Below are 17,302 nucleotides of genomic sequence, written 5' to 3'. Positions count from 1 at the left end.
GTTCAGAAAAAACCCTTCAGCCGCCGGCCGCCAGGCTGCACATCTTATCTTATCTCCATAGACCCAGGCTGTGTTCAAGGGGCTCACTTTATCGAGTTCGTGAAACTCAATGCGTTCTTCTTGGCTGCAGCTTCTCCCAATCGGGGACACGTTCAACATCCCATTTCGGAACTCAATGAAAGTACCCCTAGAGAGGAAAGGGGACGGGCCCCAGAGAGACATTATTTATGTGGGCGACGTTACAGATGGGTAAACAGGCTCAAATTTCCAGAAGGCAGGGGCTGGTGTGATCAACATTTCACAGGGCTGGGCTCAGCCACACGGCAGCCACGGGCCACATGCAGCTAATCTGAACTGAGATTAGATTTCAAAGATGTAGCATGAAGAAGGAATGTCATCCTCATTCGAAATGTTTTACGTTGACTATGTGTTAAAATAACTATATTTTGACTATAATGAGTTAAATAAAACACGATTAAAATTAATTTCGGTGTTCCTTTTTCTTTTTTTAATGCAGCTACAGAAAACTTAAAATTGCACGTGGCCCACATTATTTCTGTTGGACAGTGAATTTTATCATTAATAAAGAGCAATGATGGGCGCCTGGGGGGCTCAGTCGGTTGGGCATCTGCCTTTAGCTCAGGTCATAATCCTGGGGTACTGGGATCGAGCCCTGCGTTGGGCTCCCTGCTCAGCTGGGGAGTCTGCTTCTCCTCCCTCTGCCTGCCTCTCTGCCTACTTGTGCTCGCTCTCTCTCTCTCTGTGTCAAATAAAAGAAAAAAAAGAGCTATGGAAATGATTACCATCTCTCAAGTTCCCTGAGGAGTCTGAAAATTCATGCGCCTGACCCCTTTGCTAGTGACCTCTTGAACCCACTGATCTGACCACACAAAGCTACGGGAAAAGGCTCGGAGGGCTGCTTGGCGAGCCTCCTCCCTCATTACCGAGGAAACACTGCAGCCAGCCGCTACTAAATGGTTGATCTGATCACAGAAAATGAGAACAGCTCAACACTACTTATTTTGAATAAGATGTTAAAAAAAAAAACCCATATCCCCTCGTGTTTCCAGTTTGAATCTCAAAATAGTTTCTTAAAAGCTCAAATAACTGTGAGCTATTTATCCTTACAATGCAATTTAAGTGTTTTGTGACTGTGTGCTCAGAAGTATCTTCTAGTTTTTTTTTTTTTTTTTTTAAGATTTTATTTATTTAACAGAGAGAGACACAGCGAGAGAGGGAACACAAGCAGGGGGAGTGCGAGAGGGAGAAGCAGGCTTCCTGCTGAGCAGGATGGGGCTCGATCCCAGGACCCTGGGATCATGACCTGAGCCGAAGGCAGATGCTTAACGACTGAGCCACCCAGGCACCCAGAGGTATCTTCTAGTTCTAAACGCTGATGCCTATGAGCCTCTCAAACCTCTTCCCTCGGCCCTTTCTGTCTTCCACACACAGTCCTGATCTCGAGCCACCAGCCACCTGTAAATCCCAGGGACCCTGGCCCAGTGTTGAGCTGAGGGCCTGCTTCAAGGCCAGCGCGGCCTCCTGTGAGGCTGTGTGACTCTGGGTGCCTCCTGGAGCCTCACAAAGGGGCTGACGTAGTCATTGTGGTTACCTCTAAGGGTCCTGAGAAAACCAAATGTCCTAGTTTTTGTTAACTGGGAAGCAATGAATACTCGTTAGGTAAAGTAAAAGCAGCAAAATCTCAACCGCTGGATCCTCTCCCCGGCTGTGCCCAACTTGCACAGAAGCAAATGATACAACACAGGTGCATCTAAGATGCTTTTTCAAGAGTCCCCTACCTGGGATGTCCTGGAGCTGGTATGGACCAGCCCTGTCCCCTATACCTTCTACAGGACCCTGGTGACCCTTCCCAGGGGTGACCCTAGGACTGCGGTGCTAAACTGTCAGAAAGAGAGGCTCGATGATTTCTCCCCAACTCAAGGACATAATATTACTCTCGTTCCCAAGGGAGGGAGGCTGATGCATTTTAGAAAGGCTTCTGTTCTCAAAAACTAGGATTAAGGAAGTTTATCAAGTGTTCAACTCCTCCCTGAGGATCTGGACTCATCTGAAGCCTTCCTGCGCCCATGTAACCTGTGTGTGGGGCGCACAGTGAGACTGATGAGAGGTGTGGGCAAATGCTGATCCAGGTGGGTCTCAGCTCTGCTGCCTGAATTCAGGGGGGGATCTTGTGCAAATTTGAAATGACAGGTCTTCAGAGACCACAGAAGCCAGAAGTGATGGTATTTTACAACGTGAAATCTGACTTTCAAATGACAGCAATTAATGCAGATTTTATGTCACACCGTGGGCCGAGCGAGCAAGGCTGCACGTGGAGTGTGGCCTGGGCCTCCAGGGTGACTCCCGGGTCTGGGGCTGATGCTCTTCTCACACTGCGGTTTTACAGGCCTTTCCTCGGACCCACAGCCTCGGCAAGCGTCTAGTTTCTGACTCCCATCATGTGGCAAAGCCATCATTTATGGATTCATTCTTCCACTAGAAGGTTTCCAGCAATGTCTTACTAACTAAGCACAGAGCCCAGGACTGGAATCAACACCAACCCAGCCAATGCCACTCCTCCCCATGCTAGGGCACGCAGCCTCTTTGCTAAAAGCAAACCCACCTCTTCTTCGGGAGTTTAATTTTTGCGATGTAGCTCAGACAGTAGTTGATTAAATCTTGGATTAGGGCCTCACCCAGGTGACCTTGAATACTCTAGATAAAGAAAATACTGGGGTTACTTGATTTGGGGGACGCATTTTCAAAATAACTTTACAGCAAACCCAGAGCTTCAGCCACTACTGGCGGGGGTCACTGGGCTGATGTGGCGGCCAGGGTGACACGCCCCACCACTTTTTTCCTTCTTTCCCTGCTTGCAAACATAAGGCAAACCACAAAGGGCTTTAGTTAAAGCATTTCCTGCTCCATGACTCAAGACTTTTGTACTCATTATCTTTCGAAAGCTTCATGGAAGGCCCAAAGAGTTTATTAGTGCTGCTTTTATTCAATTAAAATATCTAGAGACACTGACAAAAAGTGTATTCGTTTCCCTCAGACTTTTTCTTATGTCTGAGTGGAATGATCTTGTTACTAATAAGAGCTACACAGTACCTCTTAAAAATGCTTGTAGAGAGGCAGTCTATCCTAGTCTCTGCTCGCATAATAGAAATATCAGATTACGTATCCTTAAAAAACAATGATAAAAATTTAGTTCACAATTTGGAATATGTGATAGTCACATGGTTCAACATTCAAGATGTAGAAAAGAATGTGGGGTAGGGATTCACTCCTCCTGCTCCTCACCTCCCAGATACACCTCTCCAGAAGCACCCAATGTCAAATACCTTTTTAGAAACCATTTTAATAACAGTATATGGTCGTCTGGATACTCAAGAACCTACCTGTTTACACAAGAGTTTCCCATCTTTGTATGCAACCAGGCCATTTTCAGGAAACACATAATCATATTTTTCAACCACTGCAACCGAAATAAAAGAAAAGAACTGAAGCTGGAGTTTCTATTTCTCGTTAACACATACCGTCAATAAAACTGAACTCCAATAAGGACTGTGAAAGGGTATCTCGTCTTAACAGGTTCAACAGGTGGGGAAAAAAGCTCCTTAAAAAAAAAAAATTCTTTTTCTAAAAAAGACTTTGGGGGGGCGCCTGGGTGGCTCAGTCATTAAGCGTCTGCCTTCGGCCCAGGTCCTGATCCCAGGGTCCTGGGATCGAGCTCCGCATCGGGCTCCCTGCTCAGCGGGAAGCCTGCTTGTGTTCCCTCTCTCACTGTGTCCCTCTCTGTCAAATAAATAAAACCTATAAAAAAAAAAAAAAAGACTCTCTAATTACAAATGTACAAGACGGTGGCCAGGCTGGAGATGGGAGACTTGCTGGTGGGCCCTCTCACGTCTCTGCCTTCAGCCCCCTCTACCTGGAGAGGAAGACGGGAGCCAAGGACAGCCCCCAAGCCTCCCTGTGGACCCGCATCCCCAGGGCAGTGATGAAAATGTGCAGATTCCCAGGCTCTGCTCTCAGGCTTTCTGAATCAGAACATGCAGGGCCAGGCTAAAAATCAGAATTTAAAAAAACCCAATTTTTTTTAAAAGGTCTTTAGGTGATTCTTACATGCAGCCAAATTTGGAGACCACTCACATAAATCTAACTGGGTTCTCAAACTTTAGTTGCTTGTTAAAATGCAGACTCCCAGGTGCCCTGTGTTTTGGGGGGGCCCTCACATCTGTATTTTCACAGGCTCCCCAGGTGATTCTGATACAGCTGGGTCTTCAACTTTCTTCTAGCTTATGAATGTTTTGAGTCTGTTGTTTTGACTCACACTCTGAAATCTAGACAGTGCCCTACACTGACATAAAACCTCTCTGAGCCTGTGGTTAAAAATATGGCCAGAGGCAGAAAGGGCTATCAGGGCCGGGTAACAGGATTTCTGGGGCTTAATGTGCCCCATTATGTTGTTTCTAGTGTTTCTAAGTAGAGCATCTACAGGGAAAATTAAGTGTAAGCAGAACAGAGAGCTTTAAAGAGAATGCAAAGATTATGCTCAGAGTAACTAATCCAATACATACAGCTTACGCTGATTTGGACTGTAAGATATTACAGCTAAAACACTGGTTATCTACTGGGGGTGATACTGCCCCCCAGAGGATACTTGGCAATGTCTGGAGACAGTTTTGGTTGTCACACTGGGCATGGGGGTACTCCTGGCATCCCATGGGTGGAGGCCCCAGAGGTGCTGCTGAACATCCTACAGTGTGTACAAGAGAGCCCCCCACAACAGAGAATGAGCCGGCCCAAAACGTCAACAGTGTCCAGAAGAAGGATCAACTCATCCATCTCGCCACCCTCTAGTTCTTATAGGCCAGGCACCCAGGAGGCCCTGGGGTTACAAGATGAGGAATCCATAGTCGTAGTGTTCAAGGAAAACGGACGGATAACAAGATAGCTTCCAGCGAGCAGAGAGTGCTCTGCCAGCAGGGCTGTGCATCATAATCTCCCGGGGCGGGGGGGCTGTTAAAATACGATTCAAAGGCCCCAAAGACCTCAGCATCTCCAGTGAAGGGGCCAGTAAGAAATCCTGGCTTCCTGGAGTCCTGCGCTGGAGATCCTGGTTTAATAGACAGGGGAGGAGCCTGGGTGACTCATGATTAGGGAACTCTGGGAGACCCTGTGTGAGGGCAACGGAGAGGGGCCCCTAGACCCAGGGGGCACCTCAACACCTGGGTGAGAAGGACGGTCAGGAGATGGAGCCTGAGTTGAGCTAGGAGAGTGGACGGGGACAACGTGAAGCATTCCAGGCAGTGACACACACACTCAAACATCTGGGCGACCCCATCCATGTATCTGAGTCCCGAATGGTCCACCACCAACTCCAGAAATTTATTTATAGCATTAAGAAACAGAGGAAAGAAAAAGCAGAGAGAATGTTTGTCCAAACAAGGCAGCAGGAAGCCTGCCACACGGGGAGGAGAGCTCGGGCCTGCCTAAGATACTTAAGGGCCACAGGTCCTGACGTCCTCATAGGAAGCTGCCGTTAACCAAACGTGAACAACAAGTAGCGTTTACTTACCATCCTTTCCCAGCTGCTCCTGCACTTTCTCAAAGTCCGACCCGCCTACTACTCCAATTTTGATCTTCTGCCTCAAGTTTTGTAGAAAGCCATCCATTTCTTTGGTAATTTTCTACATTTCAAAAAGGAAAATAAAAAGTCATGAGCTGTAAAGTAACCAGGAGACTAAAACTCTAAGAGAGACACAATCCTTACTTTCATATATGCCAATTCGGGCTCTAGGTCTGTAGTAAGTCCAAATATTTTAGTTGTGATTTGGGGACATCAACTTTTTACCAGAGAAAAATGTGTTAAATTTTACTTATTTTTACCTAGCTTAAAAGACACAAGCAATATATTAACAACTGCTGTGTTCTGTTCCAGCTATTCCTCTCTGCGTTCATATACTTGTCTATATGCGCACAAATAAATAGGTCTGATTTTTTTTTTTTTTAAGATTTTATTTATTTGAGAGAGAGAGACACAGTGAGAGAGGGAACACAAGCAGGGGGAGTCAGAGAGGAAGAAGCAGGCTTCCTGCGGAGCAGGGAGCCCAATGCGGGGCTCCATCCCAGGACCCTGGGATCATGACCTGAGCCGAAGGCAGACGCTTAACCGACTGAGCCACCCAGGCGCCCCAAATAGGTCTTATTTCTGAAACACAAGGACTCATTTTTTTTTTTTTTTTAAAGAAGTTGTACTCTGATTCTGGTTTATTTTTTTTATTTTTATTTTTTTAAAGTTTTTATTTATTTATTTGACAGAGAGAGAGACAGTGAGAAAGGGAACACAGCAGGGGGAGTAGGAGAGAGAGAAGCAGGCTTCCCGCTGAGCAGGGAGTCCGATGCGGGGCTCGATCCCAGAACGCTGGGACCATGACCTGAGCCGAAGGCAGACGCTTAACGACCTGAACCCAGGTGCCCTGAAACACAAGGACTCATTCTGTCTTGTGCAGTGACTTGTGTTTTGAGCAGTGAGTTGCGGTGACCATTCCAGGCCGATACACATAGATCTAGAGCATTCCTTTCAAATGCTATACTGTACTCCACTTACAAATATAAGTTGCTGACTTTAAAACAAAATAACACGATAAGATTAAAGAGGATGTTCAGAATTGGTTTGTTATAATTATACAAAACCAAAAATAAATAAAGTACAGAAGAAAGATCACTAGATTTTAGTCTCTCCTAAAAGAAAAGCTCCTACCTATCAACAGTGGTCTCAATCGTATAATTTTATGCTAGTTAAAGTCCAAACTGTGCACTATTTCAAAAGAAATTATGAACATGAGGGCGCCTGGGTGGCTCAGTTGGTTAAGCGACTGCCTTCGGCTCAGGTCATGATCCTGGAGTCCCTGGATCGAGTCCCGCATCAGGCTCCCTGCTCGGCAGGGAGTCTGGCTTCTCCCTCTGACCCTCCCCCCTCTCATGTGCATGCTCTCTCTCTCTCATTCTGTCTGTCTCAAATAAATAAATAAAATCTTAAAAAAAAAAAAAAGAAATTATGAACATGAAAAAATATTCCTATATTAAGACAAATCACAATTCACATTTTTTTTTTTTAAAGATTTTATTTATTTATTCATGAGAGACAGAGAGAGAGAGAGAGGCAGAGGGAGAAGCAGGCTCCCTGCTGAGCAGGGAGCCCGATGCGGGACTCGATCCCAGGACCCCGGGATCGTGACCTGAGCCGAAGGCAGACGCTTAACCGACTGAGCCACCCAGGCGCCCCAAGACAAATCACAATTCATTTTTTGAAGTTAATTTGTTACTTTTACCAATCCGAATTGTATATTCACATGCGGTATCTTTAATTAATTAATTAATTAATTTTTTTTTGAGAGAGAGAATCTTAAGCAGGCTCCATGCCCAGCACAGAGCCTAATGCAGGGCTCGATCTCACAACCCTGAGATCGTGACCTGAGCTAAAACCAAGAGTAGGATGCTTAACTGACTGAGCCATGCAGGCACCCCTAATTTATTATTTTTTAAGTAAACTCTACCCCCAACATGGGGCTTGAACTCATGACCCAGAGATCAAGAGTTGCCTGCTCCACTGACTGAGCCAGCCAGGCGGCCCACACACGGGCTATCTTTAGAAATGAAGTTAGCAGAAATTAAAAACAAAAACTTCAATACAAAAACATCTAGAGTTCAATTCTTCTCTTTTTCTTAAAGAAACTGTTTTAGAGTAATATACACATAGGATTAATAAAATTGTACAGAAGGGCTTATAACAGAACACAATCTTTTCTACACCTTCCAGTGCAATCTTGACCTAGCAGACAAAATCTAGAAGTGCACCAGTGGCCTCTATGAATCAATGCCTGTGAAAATGGGTCCCGGAGCCCTCCAAATGTCAGAATGATGTCAGAATGGCAGGAAGTGGGGAAGACTCCTGACGTCAGAATGGCAAGAAGTGGGCAAGATTCCCTGGATTGCAAAATATTAAAAATGTAATACTTCCATCTTCAAGCAGAACCCAAAGCTGCAATTTATTTTATCTTAACCCCTGTGCACACTGATGAGCTCTGTGGTACTGTGGCCATCAGGTGTGTCTGCAATGTGTGTGCATTAGAAGGCACCTTCTCACTTCCAAGTGGCAGCAAATGTTTTTTGACAGGAAATAAGACCCAGCTGCTTGTGAGCACAACAGAGCATCTAAACTACCCACTGCAGGAGAGATCTTCGGAGCAAAATAATCACAAAGTTGTTGTGATGTTCCCAAATAACTTTTGTGTTGCCAATCACAAGGAATTCTTTATAAATCATCCTAGACAAAATAAAACACAGAGAAAGACCCAAAAGCTTAAAACTGAGGTCAAAGCATGTTAAAAATTCACCTTCTGAAAAAACCAACTATAAAAGACTTTTTTGGGGACAACAGAGGAAAACTGATGGGAGTAAAGAAGAGTCAGCAGAATAGGGTGCGTGGGCCGGCACTGACCTGCTGTCGGGTCTGTGAAATATGATTGCAGCACAGCCATATCCATTCATTTGCGTGGTGTCTGTGGCCGCAAGGACACAGCCGAGTAGCTGTGACAGAGACCACCTGGCCGGCACAGTCTCAACTCTTTACAGAAAAACGTTTGCTGACTGCTAGACTGGGGCATTAAATAATAGGAGGGAACTGGTGACAATTTTCATTGGTGATGGTGATGATGGCACTATGGTCACCACAGATGTCCTCAAGAGATCCAGGCTCAAATATTTTGGGGTGAAGTACCATGATGACTGCAGCGTAGGAAGTGGTACAGCGAAGAATAAAAAAGAACGTTAATGTCAATCGACGTTGAATTTAAGTGGTGGGGATGCGGCTGTTCTGTATACTAGTTTCTCAGTGATTCTGTATGTTTGAATTTCCTTTTAATTTTAATTTTATTTTTTTAAGATTTAAAAGTAATATCTACACCTAATGTGCAGCTCAAACTTACAGGCCTGAGATCAAGAGTCATATGCTCCTTTGACTGAGCCAGCCAGGTGCCCCTGTATGTTTGAATTTTTTATGACATAAAGCCGGAAAACAATTCACTCAGGTTTATAGTGATATTGCCAAGCTCTGGACTCCATTCTAATTAGATTTTATCTGTTTATGTCATATTGTGTTTCAGCAGCTGTAAGATAACCCATTCTTCTGCTTCTGGACTGTAATATGCTTATCAGTGTTTTTTTTTATTCTTATGTTAATCCCCATACATTACATCATTAGTTTTAGATGAATGCTTATCAGTGTTTGAGAATGCATGTATTGAGGGAGGGAAGGTATTATTCTATAATGAATAGATCTCTTGCTAAAATATTTTTATTTTTTACCTGGAACACCCGGCACACAGAAACAACTTTCTTTTGTTAAACTTCTTTTTTTTCAGTGTTAAAATTATTAGTTTGCTGCAAAGACTGTCATGTTTCAAATGTGTTATGGGAATACATTGTGGGTTTCTTTGCTATTTCATACTTCATGCTCATCTGCCCTGATTCTTTCTGGAAGGCAGAAGCACCTTCTGGAATGGCATAACCAGCAGCCAGAACAGCCCCCATCTTAGAGCGGTGGCAGAAAATGGCAAACTTAGCAAATAACAACACCCAGCAACCCGAGACTTGTACTAGATTTGCTGTGAGAAATCAAGGTCATGGTTTCATGGAGTCTCGGTTTCCTTATGTTTAAATGGGTAACAGAAATTATCCTGCATGGGATGAAAGAGGGAGAAAGGTTGAGAAGGTCCAGTGATATCATGTAAATAGGTTTGGAATGTGAACCCTAGACCATCACAGCCCCTGGGCCAAATTGAGCAGCTGGTTGTTTTTGTAATAAATAAAAGAGTTATCGGGGGGCACCTGGGTGGCTCAGTCGTTAAGCATCTGCCTTTGGCTCGGGTCATGATCCCAGGGTCCTGGGATCGAGCCCCGCATCGGGCTCCCTGCTCAGCGGGAAGCCTGCTTCTCCCTCTCCCACTCCCCCCGCTTGTGTTCCTTCTCTTGCTGTGTCTCTGTCAAATAAATAAACAAAATCTTTTTTAAAAAATAAAGTTTTATTGGAACACAGCCATGCTGTGTCTACATAAGGTCTATGACTGCTTTTGCATTAAAGTTGAGTAGTTACTACAGACCATGTGGTTGGCAAAGACATAAATTATTGCTATCTGTCTCTTTACAAACAATGAGTTGTGGACTTTGGCTCTAGATGGCCAAGAGATTCTCTAACAGTCCAGAAGTGTGGGTTGGGTCACTGAATCTGAGTCAGAAAGGGCCTCTGAAGAACTTGCAGTTGAGTTTCATCACTAGATACACTGAACCTGTGGCTCAGAAAGGCAAAATGATGTTATCCGAAGTCACACACGTCTAATGTGGACGTCTGGAGCACACCACTGCCACCCTCCGGCCAAAATTAGGAAGGTAGGGATAGAAAGTGAAGTTGGTGAGGTCACTTGGGCCCAGTCTCTAGTTTGAATGGCGGTTGTTCAGTGACCAGTCCCTGCAAGGAGGTCAGCATGAACTTCATCACAAATGCTGATCTTAACTGAAGCCTATGTCCATGCCTGGAGCAGCAAAATCTAGAAGTGGGAAGCAAGCTTCCTGCAGTTCAAAGGGGCTCTCAGCTGGCAGTGTGAAAAAATCTAGGTCTCCCTGCTCACTCCTGCTGGAGAAGGGGGCTGAGAGAGGGGGTGGTGTCAGCGGCTAATATTTATTGACTCTTACTGAACACAGCCTACAGTACCCAAGATACTTTTATGAATTTATTCGATTTCATTCGACCCTCACAAACACCATATGGAACTGGGAAGGTCCCCATTTAAAGCCGTGGATGCTGAGACTCAGAGGCTAAGTGACTTGCTCAAGGTCAGACAGCTGTCAAGAGGGTACAACTGAGACTATTAGGTCTGTTTGACCTGGAAACCTATGCTTTTCATATTAGGCTACAAGGTACAGCTCACAGGTGACAGGACTGAGGAGGGCACATGGTTGGCAAGGGGGCTGAGCTGAGGTTCAAATCCAGGGCATGCGGTGAGAGTCCAGAACTGCGTTTTCCAACCCCATACACGTTTTTCGCTTTCAAGGGTTTTTCGGCCCCGTCCCATGTCTCCGAGCACCCTGAGGGTCTGCACCCGCTGCCGCCAGCCCGCCGGGCACCGCCTACCTGTCGCGGGGCCGTCAGGGTCCCGTCCACGTCGAAGAGGCACAGCGCTGGGCCGGACGCCGCCATGTCGCCGGTTTCCATCCACTCTGGATGGGACTCGTTGGCAACCAGGAATTCGGCCCAGAACTTCCGGGTTCGGCCCCCCGTGCCGCGGGGCACGCTGGGAGGAGGAGGATCCACTCCCACGGTACCTGGGACTTGCGTCCTATATTCTTTCGGAACCACGAATCCCAGGATGCAATGCGCCAACACGGCGTCCTCTTACTGCCGAGCAGGCGCCGTTAGAGGTTCCGGGGACAGAGGGGATTCACTTCCGGTGACAGGCAGCTGGGCCATGGTAAGAGGGCGGTTGGCGGGGAACTGCGGGAAGTCGTGCGCTTTGGGGGTCGTGGTCCAGGTTGGGCAGGCAGGCGGATTCCTTGGGTTCTGATTCGGAGAATCCGCGGGGGGTGGGGGACCTCCGGCGTAGGTTAAGGCTTTCTGTGCTGCGCCTGCCTGCGCTTGGGTCACGTGGGCCGACAGTAGCGCGCCCTGAAATTCACTGAGCGCCGTCCCGGCGCCTCAGATCCTCGGGTCCACCAAGTGCAGTTGAGGGCTTTGAAACCACTGTCTCATTTGGTATGTTGTGAATCCCCATTGTGAAAGGCGAAGAAACCGAGGCCCAGAGAAGTGGAGGAACTTGCCCAAGGAGCCACAGCTAGTGACTGTAGGAGCCAGGATCGGAACCCAGATCAGGCCCCCAAGCCCGGAGCATCTTTCACTGAACAACCGTGCACCTGATAAAACCCTTGTGCTGCGGGTTGGCGCCTCCCCGCCCCGCAACTGGGCTCAGAAAACAGCGCTTCCCCTTCAGCACGGAAGGTGGTGCTTTAACCTGACAGAAAATAGGGAGGTTATTTTAAGTATCGCAGGGATTTGTTACCCTTTAGGACATTGGTTCCTGCTGGGGAAAATGTTCCCACAGCCTAATGCATTCAGTGCCCAGCCCAGAGTTGGCCGTCCCTAGATATTTTTTGAATGGATGAAAGCGCCGCCACCTTTCTTGTACCTCTTTGAACTGCCTGAAGGAAAGAGGACCAGTTTGAGAGTCAGACTCTGCCCCACTCACTGGCTGTGTGTCTTTGGACAAATTTCTGACCTTCTCTGTGTTTAGTTTCCTCAGTGGTAAAGTGGGAATACAGTTGACCCTTGGACAATTTGGGTTTTAACTGTGTGGGTCCACTTCTATGCAGATTGTTGAAAATAAATACATTGGAGGATTTTTCAGAGATTTGCAACAATTTGAAAAACCTGGCAGACGAACTGCGTAGCCTAGAATTACTGAAAAGATAAAAAGGTATGTCATGAATGCCTAAAATACAGGTAGATACTAGTTTATTTTATTTACTACCATAAAGTATACACAAGTTATAAGAAGTTTATCAAAATGCACACAGAGACTTACAGACTCTGCACAGCATCATTCATAGTCGAGAGAAACAGAAACAAACATGAAGATGCAGTATTAAATCCTAACTGCATAAAATTAACTACAGCACATATTGTACTACTGTAATAATTCCATAGCCACCCCCTGTTACTATTGTGGTGAGCTCAAGTGTTGTATGTGCTTAACACGGTGTGTGTTGCTAATCATCTCTGCGTGAGCACTTCATCGCTGGTAAATTGCAAATGGGAGTAAAGAGTGATCCCGTGGTTCTCGCGTATTTTTCATCGTGTTTAGTGCAATATCATAAACCTTGAATAACACCATGGGACCCATACGAAATGCCACTAGTGATTCTGGAAGTGCTTCCAAGAAGCAGAGAAAAGTCATGACGTTACAAGAAAAAGTTGAATTGCTCGATATGTACTGTAGATTGAAGTCTGCAGCTGCGGTTGCCCGCCATTTCAAGATAAATGAGTCCAGCGTGAGGACCATTGTAAAAAAAGAAAAGGAAATCCGCGAAGCCGTTGTGGCAGCTACACCAGCAGGCGCGAAGACCTTGCACTTTTTGCGAGATACTTTTTTATCTCGTATTGAAAATGCAGCTTTTATGTGGGTGCAGGATTGCTACAAGAAAGGCATCCCTATAGACTCTAGTATGATTCGAGAAAAAGCAAAGTCGTTGTACGACAACTTGAAGCAAAAGGAAGGCGAAGGAACTAAAGCTGGAGAATTTAATGCCAGCAAAGGATGGTTTGATAATTTTAGGAAGAGGTTTGGCTTAAGAAATGTTAAGATAGCAGGAGAAGCAGCTTCTGCCAACCAAGAGGCCGCCGATGAGTTCCCACATCAAGAGCTCATACACCCCACACCAGAGGAGTTAACCGAAGGCACCTCGGTGGAGATGAGAGCTTCCGGACCAGTGCCAGATGAGGAAGATGTAGAAGCAGCAGGGCCAGAAAACAAGTTGACATTAGACAACCTGGCAGAAGGGTTTCGATTATTCAAGACGGCGTTTGACTTCTTTTACAACATGGACCCTTCTGTAATCCGGGCACTGAGACTAAAGCAGGCGGTGGAAGAGGGATTGGTACCGTACAGAAACATCTTTAGAGAAATGAAGAAGCAAAGAAGTCAGACAGAAGTTACTATGTATTTCCATAAAGTTACGCCGAGTGTACCTGCCTCTCCTGCCTGCCTTCCCGCCCCCTCCACCTGTCCCGCCTCTGCCACCGCTGAGACCGCAAGACCAACCCCTCTGCCTCTTCACCCTGAGCCTACTCAGCAGGAAGACAACAAGGAAGAAGACCTACCCGCTGATCCGCTTCCGTGTAATAAATAGTGAATAGTCATTATGCCGTCCAGTTAAACTTCCCTGTTGCACATGTGAGTGTCTTTATGTGAAAATCTCCTTTGGAAGTGGGTAGCCTATCCTTAGAGGCTGTAAGGTGAGTGATGTTTAATATAAAATTAACAGTGTGTCTTCTTACTGTTTTGTAACTTTGCTTTTTGCTTTCAAAGATTTAATTACCCTGCAGGGTGTCCCTTACCTCCCCCTCCCTCCATCCCTTCCCCCCGCCCCCGGGAATTGGAGAAAATGCCTATTAGCCTATCATCATGGCTAAGTGGTTTTTTAAAAAAAGTAACTGTTTCCGATACTGTATTCTGAACCTGACTGTAATATACTGTATGCCATCAGAAGTTTATAAGGATTCATTCATTCGCATATAGACCAGGCTCCTGGGAAACAATAGTATCGATTACACTAGGCTGCCATAAAGCAACCCTATTACTGCTGCTTTGTTACCAATCCGTGAATCATTGTCCTTATAAATCAACAACGCATCTCCCTTTCTTATTATCCTTCTTTTTGTGTCTAGTGTCAGTAATATTTGTTCTATCTATACTGTTTTATGTCTTATAAGACAGTGTTGATGTGGGTACTGACAATTCATCTTGGAAACAAGATAAACTTAATGGTATCGCGAATACAGTACCGTAAATGTATTTTCTCTTACGGTTTTCTTAATCACATTCTTTTCTCTAGCTGACTTTATTGTAAAAATGCTGTATATAATACATGTAACAACAGATACGTGTTAATGGATTTATCGGTAAGGCTTCTGGCCAACGCTGTGCTATTGGTAGTTGAGTTTTCGAGGAGTCAGAAGTTGTATGTGGAGTTTTGACTGCTGGAGGGTTGGTGTTCCGAACCCCTGCGTTGTTCAAGGGTCAACTGTAATGGCACCCCTCTTGCACCACTTGTGTGAAGCTCACGTGAGCTTAAAACATCCTTCCCTGTGTCTCTGGTAATAACAGCAACCTCACAGGATCGGCAGGGGCCTCCAGGTAAGATGCTCTGCAGGTGTTTATTTTGTGATTCGCGTGGTTGGGCTCTCGAGAGCAACGGTGTCCTGTCTCCCTTCCAGGCCGCCCTCCTCCGAGCCATGCTACGGTTGGCAGGCCCAGCTGCATGGAGAAGGCCTGTCTGCGGGCTGTGGTGCCACCCCGGGCAAGATCCTGGGAGGCAGGTGGGGAGCAGGACCCCCACCCTGAAGGAGAAGCCTGCAGGCACGGAGACAGAGAAATTCCAGATGGTCTACCGGTTCGATGCAATCCGAGCCTTCGGGTACTTGTCCCAGCTGAAGGTGGCGCAGACGGCCCTGACGCTGCTGGCCCTGCCCCCTGGCTTCTACTGGTACTCGCACGGCCTCGTGACTCTCGGCTCCTTGTGCTTTGCGGGCGGGATAGCTGGCTTCGCCCTGGCCATGCTCTGTTGGATGAGCCACTTCTTCCGGAGGCTGGTGGGTATCCTGTATGTGAATGAGGCAGGCACCATGCTGCGGGTAGCCCACCTGACCTTCTGGGGCCGGCGGCAGGACACGGACTGGCCCGTGGCAGACGTGATGCCCATGACGGAGAGCGCGGACCGGCCCCAGGAGCTCTTCGTGCGCCTCCAGCAGTACAGTGGGAAGCAGAGCTTCTACCTCACGCTGCGCTACGGACGCATCCTGGACAGAGAGCGTTTCACGCAGGTGTTTGGGATGCTGGACACCCTCAAGTGAGCTGGGAACTGGGCCTCCAGGTGGCCCTGGGCTGCCTGCATCTCCAGCAGGAAGACCGAGGGCATGGGTGAGGCCAAAGAAGGGGATCAGGCAGCCGGAGACTTTGCCAGGGCCTCTAGGCCCTTGTCTTTTGGAATGAGGAAATTCATGAGGTAGGAGCTACTAATTGGGTTTAGGAGAGTGGTCCTTCGTACAAATTCTTACTGCATTTGTGTGTGACATCCAGCCAGATAATGGCCAGAAGTTTCTGTTAACTGCCAGTTCTTGGAGAAAGCTATGTTGGGTTCACTCAAGCTGTGCTGAGCTGAGAAATCAGAAGGCAGGGAGGTGTGGCAGGGGGAGCACAGGATTCCAAGTGAGAACGCTTGGGCGCTTCTGTGAAGCTCACATGAGCTTAAAACATCCTTCCCTGTGTCTCTGGCAATAATAGCAACCCCAGTCCTCAACTCCTGGTCCTGGGGCAGGTTATCGAGTCTCGCTGAATCTTGGTTGTCACACCATGAAAGGGAAAATCCTGCCTGTCTCATGGGATGGGTGTGAGAATAAACAGTAAATGTCAAGGTCAGTGCAGAGGTGATGGTGTGGTGCAAGGCTTCCAAGCAGTCAGGAGAGATTTCCCGAGCCCTGTGCCGGCCCTCCTCAGGGACTCAGCCCCAGAAAGGACCAGGAAGAAGCCTAGATAGAGGTGGGTCATTTGACCCCGCCAGGATGGTGACTGCACAGTGACTGGGACAGGTATCGGCCCGGCCCCTGCCAAGATTGTGTTCAACACCCAGACGTTGGGGGCCCTCCTGTCGGAAGGCTCTGCGGTGTGCTAAAGTGATATGAACTGTATTCTGGTGCATTATTTTATAAACTAAAGCTAATTATATGCACTGCCCTTCCTCTCAATAGTAATACATGTTTGTTATGCAATCTGTAACAGAGTAAAGAGGAAGGGAGACATGATCTTTGTAATTTTGGCACTCAAAAGTAAATAACTACATGTTTTGTTGTGTGGACTTCCAGTCTTCTTCTATTGAGGTATAATATACAGAATGTAAATTTATCCTTTTACCATTTTCCAGTGTACAATTCAGTGGTATTAAGTACATCCACAGCGTTGTGCAACCATCACCTGGGTCCATTTCCAGAACTTTTTCGTCATCCCAAGGAGAAACTGTCCCCATTAAACATAACTCCCCACTTCCCCTGGCCGTTGTGACCACTCGTCTGCTTTCTGTCTTTGTGGATTGGCTTATTCTGGACATTTCGTATAGATGGAATCAGACATCCCATGGTCTGTGATGTCTGGCTTCTCTCACTTGCCATCCTGTTTCCAAGGTGCATCCGGGCTATAGCGTGTATGAGCTTCATTCCTTTTTATGGTTGAATAATATATGTGTAGACCATATGTTGTTTATCCATCTGTTGATGGACATTTGGATTGTTTCCAGCGTTTGGCTCTTGTGAATAATGCTGCTGTCAACATGGGTCTACAGAAATCTGAGATCCTGCTTTCGGTCCTTTTGGATGTGTGCTGAGAAGTGGAATTACCGGATCATAGGGTAACTCCACGTTTAACTTTGTGAGGAGCCGCCAGGCTTTCCCATAGGGCCTGCGCGATTTTATATTCAG

The 17,302-nt window shown here is 46.6% G+C and overlaps 2 protein-coding genes across 8 annotated transcripts in view; one reads left to right on the top strand and one right to left on the bottom strand.

Annotated features, from left to right (window-relative positions):
* The window catches only part of PMM2 (phosphomannomutase 2), a 22,544-nt gene extending 11,219 nt beyond the window's left edge, over nucleotides 1-11,325 (bottom strand). For all 5 annotated transcript variants that reach the window (XM_035022243.1, XM_035022244.1, XM_035022245.1 and 2 more), the window contains exons 1-5: nucleotides 11,195-11,325; nucleotides 5,582-5,693; nucleotides 3,402-3,478; nucleotides 2,624-2,715; nucleotides 88-187 (exon numbers count right to left, since the gene is read on the bottom strand). In XM_035022243.1, coding sequence (XP_034878134.1) covers nucleotides 88-187; nucleotides 2,624-2,715; nucleotides 3,402-3,478; nucleotides 5,582-5,693; nucleotides 11,195-11,275 — 462 coding nt within the window. In that variant the 5' untranslated portion in view covers nucleotides 11,276-11,325. The remainder of the gene's footprint in view (nucleotides 1-87; nucleotides 188-2,623; nucleotides 2,716-3,401; nucleotides 3,479-5,581; nucleotides 5,694-11,194) is intronic.
* Nucleotides 11,249-17,302, top strand: TMEM186 (transmembrane protein 186). 3 transcript variants are annotated; one of them, XR_004682288.1, is made up of 3 exons: nucleotides 11,457-11,531; nucleotides 12,427-14,068; nucleotides 15,050-15,135. XR_004682288.1 is itself a non-coding variant. In XM_035022241.1 (2 exons), exons 1-2 carry the CDS (start codon nucleotides 11,259-11,261, stop codon nucleotides 15,683-15,685), a joined length of 909 nt encoding a protein of 302 aa, XP_034878132.1. In that variant the 5' UTR covers nucleotides 11,249-11,258; the 3' UTR covers nucleotides 15,686-17,302. The 3 variants fall into 3 exon arrangements, 2 of the variants coding, with proteins under 2 accessions (XP_034878132.1, XP_034878131.1); XM_035022241.1 differs by lacking the exon at nucleotides 12,427-14,068 and having other exon boundaries at nucleotides 11,249-11,531; nucleotides 15,050-17,302; XM_035022240.1 differs by lacking the exon at nucleotides 11,457-11,531 and having other exon boundaries at nucleotides 11,552-14,006; nucleotides 15,050-15,133.

This window comes from Mirounga leonina, unplaced genomic scaffold, assembly GCF_011800145.1.
Source record: "Mirounga leonina isolate KUSES-001 unplaced genomic scaffold, KU_Mleo_1.0 Mir_175, whole genome shotgun sequence".
Taxonomy (NCBI): Eukaryota; Metazoa; Chordata; class Mammalia; order Carnivora; family Phocidae; genus Mirounga; species Mirounga leonina.
The sequence above is the reverse complement of the archived record's forward strand: the minus strand, read 5'-3'. Positions and strand labels throughout refer to the sequence as shown.